This window comes from Babylonia areolata, chromosome 6, assembly GCF_041734735.1.
Source record: "Babylonia areolata isolate BAREFJ2019XMU chromosome 6, ASM4173473v1, whole genome shotgun sequence".
Classification (NCBI taxonomy): Eukaryota; Metazoa; Mollusca; class Gastropoda; order Neogastropoda; family Buccinidae; genus Babylonia; species Babylonia areolata.
Genome location: NC_134881.1, coordinates 42056385 through 42067368, shown reverse-complemented (window position 1 = coordinate 42067368; position 10984 = coordinate 42056385). Strand labels below are relative to the sequence as shown.

The following is a 10984-nucleotide window of genomic DNA, read 5'->3' as shown; positions in this document are numbered from 1 at the left end:
TTGTTCTGAATACTCTACAGCCCTGTCCCGCTGGGATTCCTGAAAGAAGTACAGATGTCAGCAGTAACAGTGCAAGAAAAGTGTTTACCTGAGTGGTGTGTATGGGCGGGGGGGGGGGGGGGGGGTACGTCCGTGTGTGTGTGTGTGTGTGTGTGTGTGATTCTATGTGTGTGTATATGTATGTGTCTAGGTGACTGTGTACATACATGTTATGATATAATCTGTGTATATATTATATACTTCATATTCATTTGCCACACACACACACACACACACACACACACACACACACACACACATGCTCAATAAATCAGAGTAATGGTCAATATCAAATGAACAGGAGGAAGATAATACCTGTAACTTGAATAAGGTTCAGCAGCATGACAAATATCAAAGCCAACTTCCATTGCTCTTTCAAATTGTTTCAAGTTCTGTTCTATCCTTTGCAGTTACGTCGCACTCCACTGCACTAACGACAATTCGCTGTATCACATTAGTATCAATCTTAAACTTTGGGTCCTTTCATGTCTCATTTTCCCTTTTTTTTCTTCTGTCGCTTACCCTACCCCCCCCCCCCCCCACACACACACACACACACAACTCTACAAGCATGCCTTCACTGTCCACATCTCCACATAGTGAAGGAAACCCACACAGACAATGACCAGAAGAACACGAGTAACAACTCACGACAGGTCCCACTGTCACAGACAGCACCACTGATACAGTTTCCTTGGGTTCCTGTGGTTCCTGTACAGCTCTGCCCAACTAGGCTTTCTGAAATAGACATGGTTGTCGGTGATTCACACATGTGAAATAGACATCAAATGAAAGGACTGCATTTACTACAACTATTTCCATTTCCTGTCTATGAGGCCCAACTTTTCTCAACTCTTTTTTTTTCTCAAGGCCTGACTAAGCGCGTTGGGTTACGCTGCTGGTCAGGCATCTGCTTGGCAGATGTGGTGTAGCGTATATGGATTTGTCTGAGCGCAGTGACGCCTCCTTGAGCTACTACTGCTTCTACTGATACTGATACTGACACGTGCACCTTATTTGTTGCATGTGCCCTATGTGTGTATGAAATCTAAATTCTATCATTTGATGCTACCCCCCACAACAAACTCAATATCTAACATACTTGTTCACATCGCTCCAAAAGAAATAAAACAATTAGAAAAGGTACAATCAATCTTCTGGAGGAATGTGCTAAAAACAGTAGCGTCTTTTAACAAGAATAGACTGACAGACAACATAAAAACGGAACCTCTTTGGAACAATAAACATATAAAATACAAAGGAAAGACCTTGTTCTTCATAAAGCTGGGCAAATCGGGCTTTTCCTTCGTGTAATACCTATGGCTAAACGGAAACCTTTTAACGTACCAAGAAGTTTCAGAAAGAATTAATCCTCAGCCATACCTACTATCTGAGTATAACGGAATCATAAATGCACTACCACGCGCGTGGAAACTTCACCTGGCACTTCGACTGAGGTTATTACATTTCAAATTCATACATAACATCTACCCACCAAACATCATGCTACAAAAAATGGGTGTAACAGATACTAACAAATGCCACTGGTGCCAAGAAACCGACTACAGTGAACATGCCTTCTATGCATGTCCCAAGCTCACCACTTTCTGGACAAACGTAAAACAATTTATACTTACTAAGTATAATACTTGGATCCCAGTGAACGAGAAGATAGCATTATTTGGTGCAACTAAAACTGATATATTATCAAATTCGAAGCGAAAACAAGTAAACATTATCTTATTGGTTACAAGGCTTGCTATCTCCAAATTTAGATGCGGCAGATGTAAGAATCTTTGAAACAGAGCTACACCATAGAAATCTGGAAGGAATAAATAAATAAATGAATAAAATAATTTTAAAAAATTAAAAAAACAAACAAAAAACAAACAAACAAACAAACAACAACAACAACAACAACAACAAAAAAAGCAACAAAAAACGAGCGACCAGGTGGTCATATCTAACATACACATACATATTGTTCTTGCTTAATTATAGTGCCTCCACAGAGAGAGAGAGAGAGAGAGAGAGAGAGAGAGAGAGAGCCTAGTTTTCTCTTTGAGACACTGTCATTATGTGTATGTTTAATGGATTTTTTTCTTTTGTGTTGCATGATCTTGTAAACGCTGGATAATGCCATTAGGAAGATGACATGTTTTAAGGAAATGGAAAAAAAAGGAAATGAAAATAAAGAAGAAAATAAAGGCAATAGATAACAGAAAGAAAGGAGAAAAATGATGAACGCACCCTCTGATTTCTCAACAAGAAAAACAACAGCAAACAAACAACCCCCACCCCCCACCCCCCCATACTTGTTCACAATAAACACATTCGATCACACCGAATATCAACGCTTACATGCTTCAGTACTGGCACTCATTGATTCAATATAATTGATGTTCACCGCTGTATTGAATTGAAACACCATCACATATGACACTGAATTTAAATGGAACATGATCATGACTCGCCTTAGGGGTGTGGAAAATAGCAGCGTTTGAGTTGGTGCAAAAACAGAGAAATCAGAAAAGTGAACTGATTTCTTCAAATCTTTTTGGACACGAAAAGCAAGATGGCTGCCAGGACTGGAAGCAGGGCTACAAACTGAATTCTGCTTTAACAAGTCGATGCACTGGAGTTTGACACACTCTCGTATACACATACATATGGACACACATGTATGCATGTACACGCATGTGCAAACATACATGCACAAAAAAGCAAACATGCAGGCAAAATAAAAATAACATTGGTGATCCATAGAACAATTCAAGATACTCTGTTTGCATATACACCCACAACACATGCACACACTGCATGTTACCTTTTATGAGTATCCCAGGACTAGAAAAGCAAATCATAGCAACAAAATGCATATGCATATATCAAAAGCATAAACCCTTCGTTTAAATACATCTATTTACACCAAACCCCTCATCCAAAGTCACTTTGTTTCCAATCAATCTTTCGCAGATGACACACAGTTTAATAGAACATGTCATCCTACAGAATTATGTCAAACCATAAAGACTTCATAGTCATGCATCACAGAACTCGAATCATGGATGACAACTCACAAGTTTATACAAAATGACAATAAAACAGAGACACTTCTCACTCACACAAAGCGCTCATTTTCTGACTTGCCTAAGCCTTCATCTATCCTGGTAGGAACCTCAGACATACCTTTCTCAACATCTGCACGCAATTTAGGGTACATGCTTTCAGATGGCATGACACGTCGCATACACATCAACAACATTTGTAGATCAGCATACGCAGCACTCCGACAAATCAGCTCCATTCGGCAGTATCTAACCACAGAAACCACAAAGACATTGGTCTCTTCTTATGTTCTATCTAGATTAGATTATGGAAACGCTCTTGTAGCTGGCTGCACCAAACACTGTGTTGACAAACTTCAAAAAGTTCAAAACTCTGCAGCCCGACTCAGTCTCAAAGCTATGAAACGTCAACACATCACTCCCCTACTCGCTTCCCTTCGCTGGCTCCCGATTCAAGCACAAATACAATGCAAACTCTCAGTCCTCACTCAGTCTTTCATATGTACATTTTTTGCCAATGTCATGTGAGACTGTGTTGACTTTGTACATGTTCTGCGTCAGATAGACGTAGATTTCTATATTTTATTGTAAAGCGCGGTGAGCCCCATCTGAGATGCCCCATCATAAGCCTGTGTTTTGTCATTATTATCATTATCATTATTATTATTATTATTATTACTGTATGGGAATAAACGGGATAATCATATCTTCTCAACATGATATCGACACATACCATGCACACACCACAAACACTTCCCTTCACTCATCGCGCAGTAAATAGGCACATGCATTCAACACCTTCACCTACCTCGAAAACACAGAACTGTCCAAAGCGCCACCTGCAACCATCAACATTTGCTGTCTTTATATTTCGGAGTTCCTCACAGCTACTCCAGAGAGTTAGTGAAATACAATTAATCTAACCATTCAAAATTAAAACAACTAGGTCTATCTTCTGTGTTCCAATGCGCTTTGCAGTTTGTGTTGATCTATGATCGCCATGAAGTCTGTCAGCATCCTGTTTTCAAGTATTCATTGTGTTGTGTCAAGGGGTCTAGTAACCTGTTTGTTGACTCCCGGTAGTTATGAGGTTAATCACAATTGTGATGTCCCTTGTGTTGAATGCTGTTTAACTGTTTAATCATATCTTATACAATGATATAATTGTTGATAACTGATAAACACGATCCAAAGCCTCAACAGTATCATGCATCATTGGGGAGGTGGGGTCGGCATGGTTTATATTCAACATTTGATTTCTGATGGAAATCAGATATAATTTGGAGACCAGCTTGACAGATAATGGAAGATACAAGCCTGACTTTTGATACGGCCATAAAGACCAACGGGAGGTGGTGCACCTTGAAGGTTTTGTACTTTTCATGGAGCAAAGAGGATCAAGTCAAGTAACTAAGTCATCGCTTCAAACCTTTTAACCCCTTACCATATTATTTTTTAAAAGAATCCTGGACTTGCGAAAAGCATCAATATCACATCTTGCTACCATTTGTCAATCAGACTATCCAACAGTACACGACAATTGGCTGAGGAGGTTGAAACAGTGTGAAGAGAAGAGGAAAGCACTGCCAATTTTCAGGAACGTCAGACGTTCCATTATTTTGACAAGACATTTGGATCGGCCCTCGTATGAAAACGTTTGCAACGCTTGCAAACACACAAACATACCCTCACCCCCCACCACCCACATACAGGGATAGTGAGTCTCACCTGAACCAAGGACAACACCATCAGGAGGTACACAGCTTTCTTCATGGTTGCAACTTTCGCTGTGACAGTTAATCAAGGTACGTCTCTCTCTCTCTCCACACACAGGCTTTTAGACCGCCGGTAACCCAAACACTTTTGTGCAATCAATGCAAATAATATAAAGGGCGACACTAAGACTCGGATACATCGTATCAATACACATACACATGATACTGATCTTCTTGAGTGGCGCGGTATCCGGTGTAACGTCCCGAATCGTCCCCCCCCCCCCCCCCTCCCTGCCGTAGGTCTCCAGGGGGACGCACCAGTGTCCTAAATCGTCCCTCGGGGGACTTGTATGTGTCCTAAATCGTCCCCCAGGCGTTCTAAATCGTCCCCTGGGGGACTTGTATGTGTCCTAAATCGTCCCCCAGGTGTCCTGAATCGTCCCCCGGGGGACTTGCATGTGTCCTAAATCGTCCCCCGGGGGACTTGTATGTGTCCTAAATCGTCCCCCAGGTGTCCTAAATCGCCCCCCGGGGTACTTGTATGTGTCCTAAATCGTCCCCCGGGGTACTTGTATGTGTCCTGAATCGTCCTCCAGGGGACGAATCACTGTCCTAGAATTTCCCCAGGGGGACGTTCCTTTGACGTCCCCCCGAACCCCCATGCTGTTTCGGTCCCCTCCTGACATCTGAAAATCTGTCCAAGAACGTCCCCCCACCCCCCTTATGCACACGAACGTTTCTGCTTGTATGTTATATTGTAATACATTCCTTGCATATTTTGACATGTGTGTGCCTTACTGTGAGTTGTGTGGCTATATATATATATATGAGCGCTTTAAGTTCGCAATCCATGTCTTGTGGAAGATCCTACATGTGCTCACAGCTTATTGCTTTTAATTTTGTTTGTTTGTTGTGTTCAGTTTTTAGTGTCCATAATTCCTCTGATGGGTTTTACAACAATTAAATGAGTTCTGTGAGTTCTGAATTCACACACACACACAGACACCCCCCCACCCCCGCCCCTCGCCTTCCCCCTCCCCACTCCACCTTTTTTGACCCACTTGTGTAAACAAAATGAGTCTGTGTTTTAACCTGGTGTTCAGTTGTGTGTGTGTGTGTGTGTGTGTTTGCGTGGGGGAAGAGGGGAGGGGGGGGGCAGGGGGGGGGGAGGGGTAGGTGTCTGGAAATACTTGGTCCGTCAATTCCAACCTTGGCTTAAAAGTCGTAGGAAAAAAAAACTTCACAGTTATGTGACCAAGCGCACTATGCTTGCTCCAAAACTGCTCACACACAACCTACATCAGTCGACGTTTTTCCCAACTAACCTGCACACAGATTGTGTGACATCACTCCCAGTTTGAACGCCAAGTCGCTTACATCATTCTGTCCTCGCCACACACTCGCTGTTCGACCAGTGTCATGGTACGTCATTGGCTGAGCGGAAACTTGTGTTTCTGCTTCACCGTAATTAATTATCTTTTGTCAGATCAGTAAACTACAAGTATTATACACTGCCAGAATCATCGCAATTCCATCTTTAAGTCTATTTCATTTGTGTTTGCCTACGTTAAACTGATTTAACGCAGTTTGCAATTTTCAGCGACGAGCTCGTTAAAACTGACCCTATTCAGGTGACTTGAATTAAGATTGTAAATTCATCTTAAATAATCCACACTTCATTTTATACTCATTATAAAGTAGGTGTTGAGCTCTTTCTTTTGCAACTGATCCGACGTAAATCGGTTCAAGAATCATTTAGAAATCTGTCACTGAACACCTTGTAAGAAACACAGTTTTTGTCAGATTTGGCCAGATTAGGGACGATCTGCTCGCAGCACACGTGACTGTCTTTGCGGTCCGCTTGACTTGCATAAATTGGCACAGTGAGTGATGAGTGGTCATTTCATACCTGGTCAGTCATCTGACCAGAGCTGCTCGCTCTCTCTCTCTCTCTCTCTCTCTCTCTCTTGCTGCATCACGGGCAGTGTGAGTGTGTGTCGTGTGTGTTCTCACAACGGCTGACACCTCGCTACATATCGCTGTAAGTACTTTTGTGTAGAATGTGTTGATTTGTAAATTGTATTGTTCGACACAGTACTTGTGTTCATATGAGTATGTTCAGTTATTGCTTTGTTCAGTTATTGCTTTGACATGTTAGTCACAGCTCCAGTATGATTGATCTAAATAATTGCCTTGTCGTCATATGCTTGGAGCAGTGTTCCATTTGATTCTTCTTAACGTCACAGTCAGTGACGTCTCTGGACACTAATAGTTTGTTCAGAATATTCTAGTGGGTGCATATGATGCGTTCTTTCTCATTTGCTGTCACTGATGAAGGTTAGTGTTTCACTGATGCTCAGTACTCTAAGATGTGTGTAGTATTCTGTTGTGGTGATTACAAGATAGTGTTTGATTAATATCAGTTATTGGTTAAAACCACCTGATATGTATCAGTCTGTTAATTGTAATTTAGTTATCATGCTCTCTCCTATACGGCTTACTCCAGTATAGTGCTACATGATAAACTGATTCATTTGAGTCACTTTGACACAGTATAAGCTTTACCTAATCTATACTGTCAGTGTACTTTCACCAAGTCAGCATCGCTTCAATCACTTTAACTGCACTATTTAAATGTATTAGAAACGTCATTTGATGTCAGTGTTTGGTCTTCACACATATGCAATACCAAGTGGTAATCTTTCCATGTAATATGTATACATGTGCTTTATTATTCACTTGTGCCGACATGTTGTGCTAATGACATTTGTTTGTGTCATTCCAGGCACTGTCTTCTCTTCTTAGTTTTCTCTTCTTACACCTCCTTTATGTCTTCTTAGTTTTCTCTACACAACTATATTATATAAAACAATAGAAAAACCCATTTGTGACTGGACTCTATATGTTCCTGGCCTGTGTGCAGGAATTCTTGTTTATCCTTTAATACAGTAAAGCATCTTTTAGTTAGTTCTTTTGTACCGTACCCTTGAAGAACCACTCAGTTCACGGCTACAGTTATACCAATAAGACTTATTAAGTCTCCCAAATTAAGCTGTGTGTCATGTATCATTAACTCAATCAGTACGGCCAGTCCTCTCTTCTCCTCTACACAAACCCCTCGGATGTCCAGTGGGTGTCTGAATGACCCAACCTTTAGCTTCCTTCGTCAGAATTGTGGTATTCTTTGTCAACATTCACCTCTTCAGTATAAGAGCCTTCCGCTTGCAATAATTTGATGATGGTAACTGGGGTGAAACGCTGTGAACGTCGTCTCTTTCGCCGTTCGTATGGAGAGAGTTAACGGTTTATTTCGTTGAGGCCATTTCCGGGATTCCGAAAACGTCATGTAGCTGCATTTCAGTTGCAGTAGCGTCGGCGATGCTTAGTGAGTGACGGTGAGACAAAGATTTTCTTGTTCGCAATTAAATGGAAAGAAATACACAAATTCTGGACAGACACAGACTACATCATCAACGTATTTACTGCATATGAATCTTTTAGAGTGGATACTCAATTAAATGAACTAGAATGAACAAAAAGAGTAATTGAATCGACCGTGATGGCGTACTTCCCCAGCGGGTGCAACTCAACTCGTACATTATTATATCTAGATTAGATATAAACGGCTAACTGTTGCTGTGTGACTGCGGCGACATCTCCTTTACCGCGGACTTAAAAGAATATTTGATTGCCCCTAAAGATTTTTTTAAATGCCTGAGATACACGAAAATGATATGATTTAAACAGCGTTATCACTTTGAATATCGCGATTTATTTATCGCCCTTTAAAAAGCATGCTTGAATATTAATTTTTGAACGTCATAGATGGATCCTCAATAGTACAATTAGACAATTTCGTCCCACGCGAACGTACCGGGTTCGAATCTGCACTCAGGCTTTTTTTAAAATTTTTTTAATTTTTTTTTTTACCCGAAGCTTTATAACAACAAATACAGGACACATTTTAACGATTAATCTTTTTGTATTGTATTCGTATTTCTCTTTGTCACAACCGACATATTTCTCTGTTGAAATTCGGGCTGCTCTCCCCAGGAAGAGCGCGTCACTATACCTAGAGTGCCTTGATTTTTTAAAGTTTATCACAAGTGAGTCTTGAAGGCCTAGCCTCCCTTGTTTTCGATAATCTTTGTGTCTAATCACTTGAAATGGGAAGATGTTAAACTGAAGACTACTACAACTACTGCGACAGTTACTACTACTACTCAGTGCGACAGAAACTACTACGACTACTGCGATAGTTTCTACTACTACTACTGCTGCTACTACTACTACTACTACACACACGTATGTATGTGTGTGTATATATATATGTGTGTATATAAAGAGAGAGAGAGAGAGAGAGAGAGAGAGAGAGAGAGAGAGAGAGAGAGAGATTTAATGTATACATATGTGTAGATAGATAGATATCCTCTTCAACTTAAGATCTTATGAAAAGCCAAGGAGTAATAAATGATGATGCGGCCACTTGGCTAATGGGTCCTACCCTAAACCGGTGTTTGAAGAAACTAATTGTAAGAAAACAACGACAACAACAACAAAAGAATATGGGATCATAAGGGTGCTTTACTGTGTTTTAAAGAAACGTACGAGCCCGTTGAAGCTATCCTATTTGTGACTCACTTGTGTAAACAAAGTGAGCCCATGTTATAACCGGTTCTCTCTCTCTCTCTCTCTCTCTCTCTCTCTCTCTCTGTGTGTGTGTGTGTGTTCAATTTCATTTAATGTCTATCCACTAAAAGTCATATTCGACATGAAAAAAGGGGGGCGGTGGGGGGGGGGGGGGGGGGGGGGGGGGTTAGGACCTCGCGTGGTTAGGACCTCGCGTAGTGTGTGTGTGTGTGTGTGTGTTAAACTTTAACATTGCCATTTTCTCTGAAAATACTTTGTCTGCCAATACCAAATTTGGCTTAAATATAGTATGAAAAAAAATCTTCACAGTCATACCAATAATAGGTTGTAAGTCTCCCGAATTAAGCCGTATTTCCGGATCATCAACGGTTTATTTCGTTGAGATTCGTTCCGAAATCCGAAGATTCTGAAACCCGCTTCCCACGGAGTTGCTAGAAGGTAGGTTGTGTTTGGTAAGATGACGACATAACCTCGGTTTTCTTGTTCACAATCAAAAGGAAAGAAATATAATTTATGGACAGAATACATACAATGATACTAACTACACCATCGACATGTTAATTGCATGTAGATATTCTAAAATGGACACTGGATTAACTGAAATGAAAGAAAAAGGAAAACTGAATCGATCCTCTCTTTCAGCCCGTTGTAGACTGGTTTGTTCAGATGTCGAGATCTACCTTGTTTTGCGATGTGCTCGAAGCGATGGCAGCATCTCCTTTACCGCCGAAATAAAAGAATATAGAGAGTACTCATACTGCAGAAAGATACTGACATGATTGAAGCTTCACACTTTTGGGCAGTGGTCAGTATTGGTCAGTGAACAGTCAGACGAATCAGGAAGTATTGATAATGCATAATCAATAAAATGCTGCATTCGGAAAACTTTTCAGTGTAGTCAGCAGTGGACAGAAAAGGTCAACAATAACTGATACAGGTCAGTTAGTAGTCAAATCCTGTGAAGAAGTCTCAATGCTGTATAACTATAACAAAAATTACACATTCTGAACAGCCCAATAACGGTCAGAAATCTGGTCGGCATTGGTCAGTAGTGGTCGATTATCGGCCCAAAATCTGTCAATACGTCATTATAATGCACACATGAAAAAATAACGCAATTTCAACACTTTTGTGTAGATATCAGCAGTGATCAGCAGTTACAAGTAGTTGTCTGTAATAATCATCAGTTATTAATATTGGTCAAATCCTGCCAAGACCTCCCATTACTGCATAAACATCCCAAAGTAATGCACGTTGGATACTGTTAGTGCTCAACAGTGGTCATTAGTGGTCAGGCAGATATCAAACACTTGCCAAGACATACTGCGTAGAAGTGACAAATAACGCAGACTGAGCACTTTTGGATTGTGGTCAGTAGTGGTCAGCAGTGGTCCTAAATTTGGAGTACATAGGGGGAACAAAGCATGACTGTTGGACTGTTGACATTGTGCCACCTCTTCGGATATTAAAAACACGTGTCTTTTCCCTCTTTTTTATTTGTTTTTATTTTAT

General features: G+C 40.8%; 2 protein-coding genes across 2 annotated transcripts in view; one reads left to right on the top strand and one right to left on the bottom strand.

Moving 5' to 3' along the window:
- The window catches only part of LOC143283186 (uncharacterized), a 68779-nt gene extending 63899 nt beyond the window's left edge, over positions 1–4880 (bottom strand). The window contains exon 1 of the mRNA XM_076589362.1: positions 4836–4880. Within this exon, the coding sequence (XP_076445477.1) occupies positions 4836–4880 (45 nt within the window). The remainder of the gene's footprint in view (positions 1–4835) is intronic.
- LOC143283533 (uncharacterized) overlaps positions 1–10984 on the top strand; it is a 325230-nt gene that overhangs the window by 292975 nt on the left and 21271 nt on the right. The window lies entirely within an intron of this gene.